We start from the raw sequence: 18,060 nt of genomic DNA, 5'->3' as shown, positions 1-18,060 counted from the left end.
CTGCCCGTCATGGGATTCTGTCTCTCTTTCTCTCTCTCTGCCCTCGCTCACTTGCGTCATCTCTCTCTCAATAAAAAATTTAAACAAAGTAAAATGGGGGCCCTTGGGTGGCTCAGTCAGTCAAGCATCCGACTTTGGCTCAGGTCATGATCTCAGGGTTCGTGAGTTCGAGCCCCACATCGAGCTGTGTGTTGTCAGTGCAGAGCCCACTTTGGATTTTCTGCCTCCCTCTCTCTCTCTATGCCCCTCCTTTGTTTGCATGGGCTCTCCCTTTCTCTCTCAAAAATGAATAAACTAAAAAAAAGTAATACAGAAACTGATTACTGATAAGTTTTTTCAACATCTCTGTCATAGGTAGATAAAATTAATTCAAAAGTGTATGCTGAAAGGTCATATTACTCTTTATTGTTTACTTAATTAATACGTATCCTGTCGTGTTCTAGAATGGATGTTTAAGTGATTCCTAAAGTAGGTATGCATCAACAAGGTAAGTTGCAAGTGTTGTGGAAGAAGAAACAAAAAGCATAGGCAACAGATATTAGACTAGTCAGCGTAGTCTTGGACGACAGTAATCTGCACATGTATGTTGTGTAAACAACATCCACAGATGCTCTCTTTCACTGCACATCATTTTTGGAGGTACCTGTAAGGTTTCATCAAGTGGAGATTTCATTTCCAGTGAGTTGATAAACTTGCTTATAAACAGCAACTTCTCTTTTTAATGAGAAACTGAATTATCTGTCCTATGGAGGAATAATTATACCTGTGGGAAAGGGGGTAATTTTCAACTCTAACTTTCCTGAATAATTTCAAACTTCCTTTCCTACAACATCTACCAGAGTTATTACTGACTGAAACTAACGAAGTTGCATAATGCTTTCTCCTGGCTTTTTTTCAACTGTATATATGGTTTGGAAGAGATTGAAGTGACAAATTAAAAACATGAGCCCTACAAGGAAAACAATCGGAAAACATAGAAATTTTTCATTTGGATAATAAGCCAACTTATGTGGAACCAGATCATAAAATGAACTTTTTATGTCTAACAAAGCAAATTTTAAAAGAAGCACATGTAATTGCAGATGTACCTTAAAACAAGAAGAAGAAGAAGAAGAAGAAGAAGAAGAAGAAGAAGAAGAAGAGGAAAGAAGAAATGCTGATATGTTATATGAAAATATTAGGGAAAAGTTAAGAAGAAAAGAAGACGAATATAAGAAAGAAGTTGAAACAAAACAACAAGTTGAACTCGCTCTTAGAACGCTAAACATGGAATTGAAGGCCACCAAAAATCAGGTAAATCAGTTTTTGATAAAAACTGTATTTCCATCCATATTACATAGTGTAATATTATACATATATATTTTATAGTATCCCTTTGACTCAAGATATATTATTTAGGTTTAAAATAAATTAAAACATGGGATTATGTTCTTTTGAACATTTTTTTAAAGTTCTCCACTTCAGCTTTTGACCTTTTTTTTTTTTTAACGGTATGAGACCAGAATCATAATGAAATGTGTCTCCAGGTTGTAGAAGAGCGCAGTGACACTCAGTGGCAACTTTCTCCAGATCAGAAGGCCAGAGTCTTACAAGATGGAAGTCCAAACAATCACCTTTACAAGCAAAAGGAGCTAGAAATGGCTCATAAGAAAACTAGTTCTAAGGTATCTTCTTTAGTTATTTTGAAGTACATGTGTGTATGTATTTGTATATATTCTATTTTTGAGTTATTATTACTTTTTTCTAGGTGTGTGTGTATGTATATATATATGTATGTATGTATATATATATATATATATATATATATATATATGTGTGTGTGTGTGTGTTATGTGTATATATATGTGTACATATATATGTATGTATATATGAAACTGAACTGTGTTCATCATGGAAACTATAGAGGATTTTAAAAGCACATATATTTTGAGGAGGGTCATGGGGGATGGTGGCATTTTTGCTTCACTGGATAAAATAATATTCTTGATTAAATGCATTTGTCTGCAACAAATAGTGACATTCATAATGTCCTCATCCAAGGGAGAGGCTTTTATTACTTTCTGTAGGAATTGATGAGCTCTCCCTAATCTCAAAACTATTGCTACTAGCAACATGTGTTTTGGTTTTGAACAGTTACTTCACTGCCTTGATATATTACTAGGTTAGTTGAACACTTCCGCTAATGGACAGGAGGGCAAGTGTAGCCAGTTCACTGATCATATTTTCGGTATCAAGTCTCCTACTTTTGAGAAAAGTAACAGTTTTGCTTCAAGAAGCATCCTATTTCATTACAAGGAACTTTTGATAACAATGGTATGCTGTGGTATATACTTAATGATAATTTATTGATAGGTATTTTATTCCTAATAAAATAGCTGAGTGTATTTCCCCTCTTTTATATTTATTACTGTTTTCAACAAGAGGCAATACAAGTTATTGTAGCAGTAAATAATCTCATGGTATTCTAAGAGATGTATAAATTTCACCTTATTTCCTATGAGTATTTTGAAATACAAGACTTCTTTCGTACTTGTGTATTTACACTAGAGAAGTGGCAGTGGTTGGTGCAAGAGCACTTGTTGTGGAGTGAGAAGACCTGGGGAGAGTCCTACAGCTCACCATTTTAATCTCTCCATTCTAGAATTGTGATAACCAAATGAGTTCATTGATGTGTGTAGAAGTGTTTCTATTATAGTACAGTGCCTAGATTTTTCAGTTATCAATAGATATAATTCTTATAACTGACTATAGAAATGGTAGCAAAGTAGATACCTATGAAATATTCTCAGGAAAGAAGAATTTTAGGAAATTTAATCTGTCCGAGTATATGCAGAGCTAAGGATTTTACTGTGGGGTCTCTGTGTTCGATATCTACTGTAAACTCAATTTTTAAGTGTAGTCAGGTTTATTAATCTTTTATTTTAGGCCTTCTGGTTTGTTGTAAATCAGAGAAAGGCTTTTCCAATTCTGAGATTCTGAACACTTTTCTCACAAATTCTTTTTTACTTTCATGCCTTCATTTTCTACAGTTAAAGTTCTGAACTTTTTGGAACTTACACTTGTATAAAATTTGAGATTTGGAGCCAACTATATTTTTTTTCCAGTTGGATATTCACTTACTGTAATCTTCCTTCCTTCCTTCCTTCCTTCCTTCCTTCCTTCCTTCCTTCCTATGTTTCTTTATTCATTAGAGAGAGAGAGAGAGAGAGAGAGAGAGAGAGAGAGAGAGAGAGAATGCAAGCAGGGGAGGGGCAGGGAGAGGAGAGGGAGAGCGATAATCCTCAGCAGGCTCCTGACTGTCAGCACAGAGCCTGATGCGGGGCTTAAACCCACAGAATGTGAGATCATTCCCTGAGCCAAAATCAAGAGTCAGACACTCAACCAACTGAACCACCCTGGCACCCCCTGAAACCTTTTCATTGTTTAAACATAGATTATGCTTTCATTTAAAAGAAAATCATGATAATGCCATTTTATTGAGTGCTATCTGAAAATGTTTTTGGTTTTACTTAGCTTTCTGATGATCATGAGAAAACACAAGATCGGTTGCATAAAAACCACATGTTGCAGGATAAAATTGTCATGCTGAGACTGGAAAGAGACACCATAAACAATCAGAAGTAGACAGGGAGATAACACCTTTTGTGTCTTTAACTGAATTCAGTGAACAGGAATGTGTATGTGTTACAAAAAGACGGTGAATTGATGTATGTGTTGATATTTCTCAAAGTACGTATGTGAGAGTTGTCTATTATTAACATAATTTAATAATAAGATGATTTAGAAAATCAGTAACAGAAATGTCTTATTAGGTAGTTGTGAGACAACTTCAACAAGAACTGGCTGATACTCTGAAGAAACAGTCTATGTCACATCTTCATCTGGAAGATGAAACACGGAATCTCAAGAAGAAATTAGGTCAAATCAGAAGTCAGGTATGTAGTAAATGTAACCTGTCAACAGCTAACTTATAGCTAGTTAAATAATATAAAGTGTTTTAGGATACCAATTTCCAATGACCGCTTTCTTTGGTATTTTCATTATAATTAATTTATTATGATTTTAGTATCTTTACAATGCATTTATTTCATAAACTTCTGCCTCTCCTTCTCCTATTTGTGTTATACATTGTTTTCTTATAATACTTACTTTTAGGAAAGTTGAGGCTTTTGTATCCTTCCTCAGAGAAATTGAGAGACTTTTTTTGTTCTTTCTTTAATTTAAATTTTTTTGACAGTTTATTTATTTATTTTGAGAGAGAAAGTGAGAGAGAGTGTGTGCATGCATGTTAACAGGGGAGGGGCAGACAGAGGAGAGAGAGAGAATCCCAAGCAGGCTCCATGCTGTCAGTTTAGAGCCAATGTGAGGCTCAGTCTCATGAACCGTGAGATCATGACCTGAGCTGAAAGCAAGAATTGGACGCTTAACTGACGTAGCCACCCAGGTGCCCCAAGAGACTTTGTCCCCTACTAAACAATGTTTTTTAATGATATCTCTATTACCATGATGAGGCAAGCTGGATCAAATCAGAAGATAATGTTTAATGGAATGATTCAGATAATTATCTTAGTTCTCATCTTCACTTTTGAGAAGAATGTATATTGATTTCAGGATGACTTGTACAGAAAGATCACTTAACAAACCACTTGAACTTCGGCATTTCCTTCATTTTCTTTGCCTTTTAGACATATTGTCAAAGCACGGAAATATTCTGATCATGTGTAGTATGGACGCCCAAAAGCGAGAATTAAGAACATTCTCTGTGTCCTGCCATTGGGTTTTTTTTAAAGCTATTTTGAGGTACAATACACATACCATAAAAGTCACCCATTTGCCACGCACAGTTCACTGTCTCTGTGTACACTCGTGCAACCATCACTGCCATCAAGTAGAATGTTTTCCTCATCCTGAAAGGAAACCCTTACCATTGCCCCCAGCCTCAGGCAACCACCAGTCTACTACTTGGTCTCTCAATGGAGTTGCCTCTTGTGAATATTTCATATAAATGGAGTCACACAACGTGTGGTCCCTTGGGACTAGCTAGCTTTACTTAATGTTTTCTGGGTTCATCTGTGTTGGTTACAGCTTATATCAGTGCTTCATTTCTTTTTATTGTCAAACAGTACTCCATTGTGGGCTAAGGCCCTTGTTCATTCATCAGTTGATGGACCTTTGGGTTGTGTCCACTTCTTGCCTATTAATATGGCTGCTTATGAACATTTACGTAGTTCTTGTGTGGATATCCGTTTTTAATGTCTCTGCCATCAGATTTTATCCTCTGAGTTAATCGGGTTGATTTTACCATCTCTCAGCCGTTACTCATGCTGTCCTGTCTTTTTAGTTTCTGTTCCTCTTGAGTAAACCTATGTTATTCAGACTTGGCTCACAGTCTCCTTTCCAATGAATTTTCTCTGACTGTTCTAACTCCCATTAGCTTTAACTCTCTTGACACTTGTCATCTAGCCTGTGCAGAACAATTTAGTCCTTTATTTGACATTGTTTTTATTTTTTTCATGACAGGTAATTTCATCTTCCTAAGTATAAATTTAAGGGATAGTAATATTTGACACGGGTGATACTTATCCTTGTATAAATTGAAAATACTTTAACTTAACAGTTTTTCCAATAAAATTAATTACTTTATACCGTATCAATAAATTCTTCTTGAAAACATTGGTATAGCAAAGCTTTTATTCTAAATGTATGCTAAGAAATGAAATACTAAATTGAGGGGTGCCTGGCTGGCTCCATTCCGATTAGAGTCTGCCTTTGGCTCAGGTCATGATCTCCATGTTCTTGAGATGGAGCCCTGAATTGGGCTTTCTGCTGTCAGCAGAGCCTGCATTGGATTCGTTGTGTCCCTCACGTTCTGAGCCACTCAGACTCGTACTCTGTATCAAAAAATAAACGTTAAAAAATGTGTGTATATCTCTATATACACACACACACACACACACACACACACACTTATATAAGTAAAACTATTAATGAAAGCACTTAATCAAATAGAGGAGAAATGTTCAATCAAATGTTTAGGTTTTTTTTTCCCTCTCACTATGAAAAAGCACGCTAAATTTGTCTTTCTTTCTTACACAGCCAGAACTGTGATTTACAGATTTGTATCACTTTACCAATGCAAATATCTGGGGACAGCTTTTCTGATATGCTTTTACCACAAACCCTTAATCTCTTCATCAAAGTACATGCTAAAGCAGCCTAACGTAAACAGTATGGACATGAAATGATGGAGGAACTTTAGTTTCACAAGTCTCATTTATTTCCATGTCAGTGGCTTTCCCTTGCCTCTGATGGTCATGTAAAGGATCTACTACTGAGTCAAAGAGGTGCTATTTGTACCGTAGTCTGTGAGCATTGTCCACTCAGTGGTATAGAGAGGAAGTAAGTTAAAAGGATTATAAGTGGAAAAAAGTACTGTTGGCTAGTGGCATTGGCAAAGTTTTTTGAAGTACTGAGGAGAGATTCTGGGCCTCATGCTCCCCATTTGCTACCACTTGCGGTGGAATGAAGAATAACTTCAGTATAATTTGTATAGGGGAAAACTTGTATTGGCAAGCCACCTGCCTAAACTATCACATTGTATTGGAACACAAACTACAGCAACAGTAATCATGCTACATGCAGACACTTAGAGCTGACTATGTGCCACGTACCCTTCTAAGTTGTTCATCTATTATTTCCTAATTTAATCTTCACAACATCCCAGTGGGGTAGATACTATTATTATTTATTTTGAGATCACTTTTTTAAGGTCCTTTGTTTTGAGAGAGACAGAGAGAATGTGGGGAAGGGCATGTAGGGAGAGAGAGAAAAAGGGAGAGAGAGAGAGAGAGAGAGAGAGAGAGAGAAAGAGAGAGAGAGAGAATCCCAAGCAGGCTCCTCACTATCCATGCAGAGCTCGATGTGGGGCTCAATTACATGACCCTGTGATCATGTCCTGAGCTGAAATCAAGAGCCAGACACTGAACCAACTGAGCCAGTCAGGTGCCCCAGTAGGTGCTATTATTACCTTCATTTTACAGATGCAGAGATTGAGACATGGAAGTTTTAGGTAGTGTGCTCAAGGTCATACAGCTCATAATGAGCAGAACTGGGAAATCAGACCCAGGCATTCTGGCCCCTACTAGGATATTATTTCTCAAATTCTTCCATTAAATATCTTGTTGTCACTGAAAATAGCATGTTCAGTTTTATAATCATGAGAATAGCAACGTCATTCACCTATGTGAATATGTAAAATCATAGTTGATGTGGTGCTTGGAATATGAAAATAGAAATGTTTACCATGAGGTAAATTCTTATATTTCCTCCATTTGACCAATAGATACATTTGTACATTTATGTGATCATATATAATTTAAAAACATTAACAATGTTATGTTTTTGTAGGAGAGTAAGGTTGGTAAACTATTCTGTAAGAGTATTGAAACATTTCATCTTTGTAAGCCATAGTCTCTGTTGTAGAAGCTGAACGCTTTTGTTATGACCTCAAAGTAGCCATCAATCAGCATGTAGAGGAGAGAGTGGCTGGCTCCAAAAATATTTTACTTACAGCGGCGCTTGGGCGGGTTAGTTGGCTGAGGTCCTGACTCTTAATTTCCACCCAGGTCATGATCCCAAATCCCACATCATGAGACCAGTCATGAGACAGAGCCCCACATCAGGCTTCGCCCTGAGCTTGCAGCCTGCTTACCATTTTCTCTGTCTCTCCCTCTGTCTCTTTTCCCCACTTCTGCATGCTCTCTCTCTCTCTCTCTCTATTTCTCTCTCAAGTCAAAAAAATTAAAGAAACAGGTGATAGTGTTCTAGTAGATTTTCAGTGGTTAAAATTATTTTTTCTCTATTTTAGTTGCAAGAAGAACAGGAACGACATGCAGAGGCCGTAAGATATGCTGCGGAGATGAAAGATCATGTGCAAAAGTATAATTTAAACCTCTTAGAAAATAACTTGTTTATTTATAAAGCAGATAAACAGTGTAGTATGGGAAATGTATTAGTTATGCCAGTATATCATTGTTAAGCTGGATACAAATTCCAGCTTTGAGCTATTTTTAAATGCAGAATTGTGGCATATTATCTCTCAATTTTGCACCTTATCCACAAAACACGATGAGAAAAATGGCACAATTCCGAAATCTTCCTCTTGACAAAATTTTAAGGATTTCTGTAATACCCTCATTTGTTCAGAAAGTATGTGTTGTTGTTTTAAATTTATGTGTGAGAATAATTACCTTAAGATCTGCATTTTAGGCTACAGGTTAAAAATGCCATGCAAGAAGCAACCATCAAACATCAAGTGGCCCAGATTCAAGATCTTGAGAGCAACGTGATAAAGACACGTTTGGTAAGTCGGTCTCTTAAAGTCTGTCCTACTGAAAAGGAATCCGTATTTCACTAGTAGTAGTACATAAGAATGTTTTGGATCCCATGGAAAATCTCACTGCTGCAAAGGTTTGGTTGATATTGTTCCTACTTGCTACTAGTGATGTAATTCTTCTATATAGATGAAGTTGATTGAATTCATAAAGTAATGACCTTTATAGTGAGATTTTCATAAAAACATTGTGAGAATCTAAAAAAAGCAACATTTTATATATACCACATTGAGCATCTGTTTTAGTCCACCTTTGGCTACTGTTAATAATGATGCTGTGAACATTGGCATACAGATGTGTGAGTCCCTGCTAATATTTTTCAGCGTGATTCAAACATCCCCAATCTTTGAGTGGTCATTTGATCTTGAATACTGACATTCTCTTGTAATCTCATCCCTTCAGTGAGAGTTTGAGAACGGGTTATTTTAATGATGATTTGTTGTAATTTGTAATTATAAGTTTGCAATTTATTATCTTCATTAACAATGACCGGCAGATCATTATGCAAACGTCCTTCTCAAAGGAATGGACTTTTCTCCTTGTTGGATTTTGTAAAGGAAAAGAAATGCCAGTGAAAAAGGAGAAATGGCTGCTCTGTCAGGGCCTTACCTAGTAACATAGTGCTCCTACCATTGCAAGTTCAGACTCATTTTTTTTTCCATTCACTTCAGTTAGTCAGACTTTCAGAGATTTCACAATTCAATCTCAGAAAAGACTAATGTGCCATTCAGGATTCTCATTTATTGATATGTAGTGAAACCCCAACTGTTTTCCAACCAGAACAGTTAATGTCCTCACACTCTCACCCTCCTTTGTAGGATTCTCATTGTAAATCCTAAGTGGGAGCAATGAGGTAGATACGCTGACCAACTCGTTTCTGTCAGTCACAAAAGCTATATAATATACATGCAAGTTTCATTAGACAGCTATACCCGTCAGGGGAACTAGAACATTCTGTTGACTGGTCCTTTTTGTGGCTGAAGAGACATTGAAAATTACTTCCTTTTCTAGACGTCTTATTAATGAGTCACATTGTATTAGGGAACTTTTCATGCGAGTAACATGATACTCAGTTGATCAGTCTTCTATGAATGAGAGTGCTAGGCATTGTCCTGCTACTGTGTCCTGAAGAAATCTTTAAGGTCTCAAAAACTAAAATTTGTAAGAATATCCGAAACTGGTGAAGCTTATTAAAGAATAACGAGGGATTTAGTGTAGATACCTATAGGAAGGAATTAGGGTTATGGCATGAAATTACCTGCCACTTTAAGGTCTTCTCTGCGAATCAAAAACTTAAGATTGCATTAGGCCAACTCAGTCCATAGCTCTGACTTCTCTAGAAGGTCTTTATCTCCTGAATCCCCAAACCAGGGGCTACCTGGGTGAAGGCATTTGATGCACACAATTTTGAGGTGAAGAATCTGGATTGGGAAGAAGAGGTAGCTCTAGCCAACTTAACCTTCCTAACAATATAGTCAAGTATGCATCTGAAAGGAACTTCAGAAGACTTCCATAAGTTGAAATCTCTATGGACGAAGAAGTTACTCAAAAGGAAACAAAGACAAACAAGTGATCATCCAGCCCTTGTGATAAATGTCGTGTTATAAAGAAAAGTGAGACAAAGTATGCTGGTCAGCATCCTAAGGGTAAGGGTGCCCCCTAAGACTCAATAAGAAAAACACACTCAAAGTAACACAGAAAAGAGTCCAAATAAAATGTACACGATTAGCTGTCTACAAAGGTACTCCATGTCAAGTAATGATTTTTGAGTGTGCGGTTGAGGATGTTGTCTATGAGCACCTACATGGAAGAGCGAAAAGTACACATGGCCTAGGTAAAGGGGCCAAAGCTAGAAATGTGAATTAGAGAATCTGGTTGTGAAGCCTTAAGAGCAATTCAAAACACAGATAGCAAGGGGCAAGGACTTAATGTCAGGGGTTGCCGTCCTTCAGAATTACAGTGTGGTTAAAAGAGAAGAGGGAGGGCATGGTCATATTTCTCAGCTGCTGCTGAAAAGTGAAGCAGGATAGAGACCTTAATAAAATTAAAAAAAAAAAAGAGGTTCTTGATGACCCTCAAAATGTCTTAGTGGAATGATAGGAGTGAAAGTTAGATTTTAGTGTAAAAGAAGGAAATAAGTGAAGAAAAGTTGATTCTGTGGATGAGACGATACATTAAAGAATGCTCGAGTCCACTGCAAGGGGAGAAGCAGCATGATAGGTGGACAAATCTTCAAAAGTTAAGCAAATGGTTACTAGAAATGGAGAAATTGAAATCTTTCTTCCTTATGCAGCCAGTGTTGGAATTTACAGATTTGTAGCACTTTACTAACTGCAAAGCTCTGAGGCCAGCTTTTCTGATATGTTGTTACCACAAAGCCTTAATCTCTTCATCAGAGTACCTGCTAAAGCAGCCTAATGTAAACAGTATGGACATGAAATGATTGAGGAACTTTGGTTTAGCAAGACTCGTTTATTTCCATGTCAGTGGTTTTCCCTTGCCTCTGATGGTGATGTAAAGCATCTCTTACTCAATCTAAGACGTGCTTTTTGTACCGTGGTCTGTGAGTATTGTCCACTGAGTAGTATAGAGAGGGAGTTAGTTAAAAGTATTATAAGTGGGGGGAAAAAAAAGTACTGTTTGCTAGTGGCATTGGCGAAAGTTGTGTGAAGTACTGAGGAGAGATTCTGGGCCTCATGCTCCCCATTTGCTCCCACTTGCGGTGGTATGAAGAATGACTTCAGTATAATTTGTATAGGGGACCACTTGTATTGGCATACCACCTGCCTTAACTATCTCATTGTATTGGAACGCAAAATACAGCAACAGTAATCATGCTAAATGCATACACTTAGAGCTGACTATGTACCATGTACCCTTCTAAGATGTTCATGTATTATTTCCTAATTTTATATTCCCAAGATCCCAGTGAGGTAAATCCTATTATTATTTATGTTTCAGATCACTTTTATAAGATTCTTCATTTTGAGAGAGAGAGAGAGAGAGAGAGAGAGAGAGAGAGATTGTGGGAAGAGCAGGTAGGGAGAGAGAGAGAGAGGGAGAGAGAGAGAGATTGTGGGAAGAGCAGGTAGGGAGAGAGAGAGAGGGAGGGAGAGAGAGAGAGAATGCCAAGCAGGCTCCTCACTACCCACCCAGAGCTGGATGTGGGTCTCAATCACGTGACCCTGAGATCATGTCCTGAGCCGAAATCAAGAGCCAGACGCTGACCCGACTGAGTCACCTAGGTACCCCAGTAGGTGCTGTTATTACTTTCATTTTACAGATGCAGAGACTGAGACACGGAAGTTTTAGGTAGTGTACTTAAGGTCATACAGCTCATAACCAGCAGAATTGGGAATTCAGACCCAGGCTTTCTGGCTCCTACTAGGATTCTGCTTGTCAAACTCTTCCATGAAATATCTCGATGTCACTGAAAACAGCATGTTCAGTTTCATAATCACGAGAACAGCAATGTCATTCACCTATGTGAATATTGAAAATCATAGTTGATATGGTGCTTGGAATATGAAAACTGAAATGTTTACTATAAGGTAATTTCCTATATTTCCTCCATTTGACCATTAGATACATTTGTATGTTTATCTAATCATATATAATTTAAAAATATTAACAACGTTATGTTTTTGTAGGAGAGTAAGATTGGTAAACTATTCTGTACCAGTATTGAAATGTTTTCGGCTTTGTAGGCCATAGTCTCTGTTGTACATGCTGAGCTCTTTTGTTATGACCTAAAAGTAGCCATCAATCAGCATGTAGAGGAAAGTGTGGCTGGGTCCAATAAGATTTTAGTTACAGGAGTGCTTAGGCTGCTTAGTTGGTTGAGCGTCCTGACTCTTAATTTCCACTCAGGTCATGATCCCAAACCCCACATCATGAGACCGGTCATGAGACCGAGCCCCACATCAGGCTTTGCCCTGAGCTTGCAGCCTGCATACCTTTTTCTCTGTCTCTCCCTCTGACTCCCTTCCCACTTGTGTGTGCTCTCTCCCTCTCTGTCTCTCTTTCAAGTACAAAAAAACAAGAAACAAAAACATTTAGTTACAGAAACAGGTAATGGTGTTCAACTAGATTGTCAGTATTTAAAATTATTATTTTTTCTTTATTTTAGTTACAAGAAGCACAGAAACGACATGCAGAGGCCGTAAGATATGCTGAGAAGATTAAAGATCATATGCTAAAGTATAATTTAAACCTCACAGAAAATAACTTGTTTATTTATAAAGTAGATAAGCAGTGTACTATGAGAAATGTATTAGTTATGCGAGTATATCATTGTTAAGCTGGATACAAATTCCAGCTTTGAGCTATTTTGAAATGCAAAATTTTGGCATCTTATCTCTCAATTTTGCACCATTACCACAAAACACAACTAGAAAATTGGCACAATTGCCAAATCATCTTCTTGATACAATTTTAAGGATTTCTGTAATACCCTCACTTGTTCAGAAATTACACGATACAGTTTTAAAATTATGTGTGAGAATAATTATCTTAAGATCTGCATTTTAGGCTAAAGGTTAAAAATGCCAGGCAAGAAGAAACCATCAAACATCAAGCGGCCCAAATTCAAGATCTTCAGAGCAACTTGCTAAAGGCAAGTTTGGTAAGTCGATCTCTTAATGACTGTCCTACTGAAAAGGAATCCTTATGTCACTAGTAGAAGTACATAAGAATGTTTTGGACCATATGGAAAATTTCACTGATCAAAATATTTGGTTGATATTGTTCCTGCTTGCCAGTAGTGATGTAATTCTTCTATATAGGTGAAGTTGATTGAATTCATAAAGTAATGATGTTTGTAGTGAGATTTAAATAAAAATATTGTGAGAATCTAAGAAGAGCAACATTTTATATATACCACAGTGAGCATTTGGTTTAGTCCTCCTTTTGGCTATTGTATATAAAGGTGCTGTGAACATTGACATACAGATGTGTGAGTCCCTGCTAATATTTTCCAGTGTATTTCAAATGTCCCCAGTCTTTGAGTGATCATTTCATCTTGCATTCTATCTTTCTGTTGTAAACCCAACCCTTTAGTGAGAGTTTCAGAAAGAGTTCTTTTAATGATGATATGTTGTAATTTAAAATTACAAATTTGCCACATATTCTCTTCATCAACAATGACTAGCAGGTCATTATGCAAACGTCCTTCCCAAAGAATAGAGTTTTCTCTTTGTTGGATTTTGTAAAGGAAAAGAAATGCCAGTAAAAAAGTGGAAATGGCTGCTCGGGCAGGGCCTTACCTAGTAACATAGTGCTCCTACCATTGCAAGTTCAGAAACTCATTTTTTTTTCCATTCAGTTGAGTTAATCAGCCTTTCAGAGACTTCACAATTCAATTTCAGAAAAGACTAATGTGCCATTCAAGATTATAATTTATAGATATGTAGTGAAACCCCAACTGTTTTCCAACCAGAACAGTTAATGTCCTCACACTCTCACCCTCCTTTGTAGGATTCTCATTGTAAATCCTAAGTGGGAGCAATGAGGGAGATACACTGACCAACTCGTTTCTGTCAGTCACAAAAGCTATATAATATACATGCAAGTTTCATTTGACAGCTATATACGTCAGGGGAACTAGAACATTCTGTTGACTAGTCCTTTTTATGACTGAAGGGACATTGAAAATTACTTTCTTTTCTATACGTCTTATTAATGAGTCACACTGTAATAGGGAACTTTTCATGCGAGTAATATGACACTCTGTTGATCAGTCTTCTATGAATGAGAGTGCTAGGCATTGTCCTGCTACTGTGTCCTAAAGAAATCATTAAGGTCTCAAAAACTAAAATTTGTAAGTATATCCGAAATTGATGAAGCTTATTAAAGAATAACGAGCGATTTTCTGTACATCACTATAGAAAGGAATTAGGGTTATGGCATGAAATTACCTGCCACTTTAAGGTCTTCTCTGCGAATCAAAAACTTAAGATTGCATTAGGCCAACTCAGTCCATAGCTCTGACTTCTCTAGAAGGTCCTTATCTCCTGAATCCCCAAACCAGGGGCTACCTGGGTGAAGATATTTGATGCACACAATTTTGAGGTGAAGAATCTGGATTGGGAAGAAGAGGTAGCTCTAGCCAACTTAACCTTCCTAACAATATAGTCAAGTATGCGTCTGAAAGGAACTTCAGAAGACTTCCATAAGTTGAAATCTCTATGGACTAAGAAATTACTCAAAAGGAAACAAAGGCAAGCCAGTGATCATCCAGCCCTTGTGATAAATGTCGTGTTATAAAGAAAAGCGAGACAAAGTATGCTGGTCAGCATCCTAAGGGTAAGGGTGCCCCCTAAGACTCAATAAGAAAAACACACTCAAAGTAACACCGAAAAGAGTCCAAATAAAATGTACACGATTAGCTGTCTACAAAGGTACTCCATGTCAAGTAATGATTTTTGAGTGTGCGGTTGAGGATGTTGTCTATGAGCACCTACATGGAAGAGCGAAAAGGACACATGGCCTAGGTAAAAGGGCCAAAGCTGGAAATGTGAATTAGAGAATCTGGTTGTGAAGCCTTAAGAGCAATTCAAAACACAGAGAGCAAGGGGCAAGGATTTAATGTCAGGGGTTGCCCTCCTTCATAAATAAGTTGGGGTTAGAAGCACAGACGGAGGGCATGGCATTTTTCTCAGCTGCTGCTGAGAAGGGAAGCAGGATAAATACCTTAATAATTTTTTTTTAAAAAGGTCCTATATGACCCTCAAATTTTCTTAGTGGAATGATTGGAGTGAAAGTTAGATTTTAGTGTAAAAGAAGGAAATAAGTGAAGAAAAGTTGATTCTGTGGATGAGACGATACATTAAAGAATGTTCGAGTCCACTGCAAGGGGAGAAGCAGCGTGATAGATGGACAAAGTTTCAAACTTAAGCAAATGGTTAATAGAAAAGGAGAAATTGAAATCTCTCTTCCTTATGCAGCCAGTGCTGGGATTTACAGATTTGTAGCACTTTACCAACTGCAAAGCTCTGGGGACAGCTTTTCTGATATACTGTTACCACAAAGCCCTAATCTCTTCACCAGAGTACCTGCTAAAGCAGCCTAACGTAAACAGTATGGGCATGAAATGATTGAGGAACTTTAGTTTAGCAAGACTTCATTATTTCCATATCAGTGGCTTTCCCTTGCCTCTGACGGTCATATAAAGCATCTACTGCTCTGTCTAGGCGGTGTTATTTGTACTGTACTCTGTGAGCATTGTCCTCTGAGTAGTATAGAGAGGATGTAAGTTAAAAGTATTATAAGAGGGGAAAAAAAAGTACTGTTGGCTAGTGGCATTGGCGAAAGTTGTGTGAAGTACTGAAGAGAGATTCTGGGCCTCATCCTCCCCATTTGCTGCCACTTGCGGTGATATGAAGAATAACTTCAGTATAATTTGTACACGGGGCCACTTGTATTGGCATGCCACCTGCCTAAACTATATCATTGTATTGGAATGCAAAACACATCAACAGTAATCATGGTAAATGCATACACTTAGAGCTGACTATGTGCCACGTACCCTTCTAAGTTGTTCCTGTATTATTTCCTAAATTTATATTACCAAGATCCCAGTTATGTAGATACTATTATTATTTATTTTGAGATCACTTTTTTTAAGGTTCCTTAATTTGAGAGGGAGAGAGAGAGAGATAGAGTGAGAGAGAGACAGACTGTGGGGAAGGGAAGGTAGGGAGAGTGAGAAAGAGGGAGAGAGGCAGAGAGAGAGAAAGACAGAATTCCAAGCAGCCTCCTTGCTGTCCACGCAGAGCCCAATGTGGGGCTTAATCACGTGACCCTGAGATCATGTCCTGAGCAGAAATCAAGAGCAACACGCTGAACCGACTGAGCCACTCAGGTGCCCCAGTAGGTGCTGTCATTACCTTCATTTTACAGATGCAGAGACTGAGACATGGAAGTTTTAGGTAGTGTGCTCAAGGTCATACAGCTCATAACCAGCAGAATTGGGAATTCAGACCCAAGCTTTCTGGCTCCTACTAGGATACTGCTTGTCAAACTCTTCCATGAAATATCTCATTGTCACTGAAAATAGCATGTTCACTTTCAATCACGAGAATAGAAGTGTCATTCACCTATGTGAATATTTAAAATCATAGTTGATGCAGTGCTTGTAATGTGAAAACAGAAATGTTTACCATAAGGTAATTTTCTATATTTCCTCCATTTGACCAGTAGATACATTTGTATGTTTATCTGATCATATATAATTTATAAATATTAACAACGTTATGTTTTTGTAAGAGAGTAAGATTGGTAAACTATTCTGGAAGAATATTGAAACATTTTCAGCTTTGTAGGCCACAGTCTGTGTTGTAGCAGGTCCACCCTGCTGTTATGACCTAAAAGTAGCCATCAATCAGCATGTAGGGGAGAGTGTGGCTGGGTCCAAAAAGATTTCAGTTACAAGGGCACTTGGGTGGCTTTGTTGGTTGAGCGTCCTGACTCTTAATTTCTGCTCATGTCATGATCCCAAACGCCACATCATGAGAGCGGTCATGAGACTGAGACCCACATCAGGCTTCACCCTGAGCTTGGAGCCTGCTTACTAGTATCTCTGTCTCTTCCCTTGACTCCCTTCCCCATTTGGGCATTCTGTCTCTCTCTCTCTGCCTCACTAAGTCAAAAAAAATTACATTTGGTTACAATAACAGGTGATGGTGTTTTACTAGATTGTCAGTAGTTAAAATTATTTTTTTTCTTTATTCTAGTTGCAAGAAGCAAAGGATCGAGAGGCAGAGGCCATAAGATATGCGGAGAAAACGTAAGATCATATGCAAAAGTATAATTTAAACCTCACAGAAAATACCTTGATTATTTATACAGCAGATAAGCAGTGTAGTACGAGAAATATACTTGTTATGCCAGTATATTATTGTTAAGCTGGATACAAATTCCAGCTTTGAGCTATTTTGAAATGCAAAATTGTGGATATTATATCTCAATTTTGCACCTTATCCACAAAACACGAGAAAAATGGCACAATTCCCAAATCTTCCTCTTGATACAATTTAAAGAATTTCTGTAAGACCCTCATTTGTTCAGATATTATATGGTATTGTTTTACATTTATGTGTGAGAATAATTATCTTAAGATCTGCATTTTAGGCTAGAAGTGCAAAATGCCAGACAGGAAGAAACCATCAAACATCAAGCGGCCCAAATTCAAGATCTTCAGAGCAACTTGTTAAAGACAAGTTTGGTAAGTCGGTCTCTTAATGTCTGTCCTACTGAAAAGGAATCCGTATTTCACTAGGAGTAGTACATAAGAATGTTTTGGATCACATGGAAAGGCTCACTGATCCAAATATTTGGTTGATATTGTTGCTATTTGCTATTAGCGATGGAATTCTTCAATAGAGATGAAGTTGATTGAACTCATAAAGTAATTACTTTTATAGTGAGATTTTCATAAAAACTTTGTGAGAGTCTAAAAAAGCAACATTTTTACATATACCACAGTGAGCGTTTGGTTTAGTCCACCTTTTGGCTACTGTTAATAATGCTGCTGTGAACGTTGGCATACAGATGTGTGAGAGTCCCTGCTAATATTTTTCAGCGTGTTTCAAACTTCCGCACGCTTTGAGTGATCATGTCATCTTGAATTCTGACTTTCTCTTGTAGTCTCAACCCTTCAGTGAGAGTT

At 37.5% G+C, this 18,060-nt stretch overlaps 1 protein-coding gene across 1 annotated transcript in view; it reads left to right on the top strand.

Annotated features, from left to right (window-relative positions):
- The first annotated feature begins 1,634 nt into the window (after positions 1-1,634).
- The window catches only part of LOC131495891 (ankyrin repeat domain-containing protein 26-like), a 45,642-nt gene continuing 29,216 nt past the window's right edge, over positions 1,635-18,060 (top strand). Inside the window, exons 1-5 of the mRNA XM_058701061.1 lie at positions 1,635-1,664; positions 3,813-3,935; positions 7,868-8,362; positions 12,523-12,593; positions 12,924-13,017. Coding sequence (XP_058557044.1) covers positions 8,288-8,362; positions 12,523-12,593; positions 12,924-13,017 — 240 coding nt within the window. The 5' untranslated portion in view covers positions 1,635-1,664; positions 3,813-3,935; positions 7,868-8,287. The remainder of the gene's footprint in view (positions 1,665-3,812; positions 3,936-7,867; positions 8,363-12,522; positions 12,594-12,923; positions 13,018-18,060) is intronic.

The sequence above is a fragment of the Neofelis nebulosa genome, chromosome 15 (assembly GCF_028018385.1).
Source record: "Neofelis nebulosa isolate mNeoNeb1 chromosome 15, mNeoNeb1.pri, whole genome shotgun sequence".
Classification (NCBI taxonomy): Eukaryota; Metazoa; Chordata; class Mammalia; order Carnivora; family Felidae; genus Neofelis; species Neofelis nebulosa.
The sequence above is the reverse complement of the archived record's forward strand: the minus strand, read 5'-3'. Positions and strand labels throughout refer to the sequence as shown.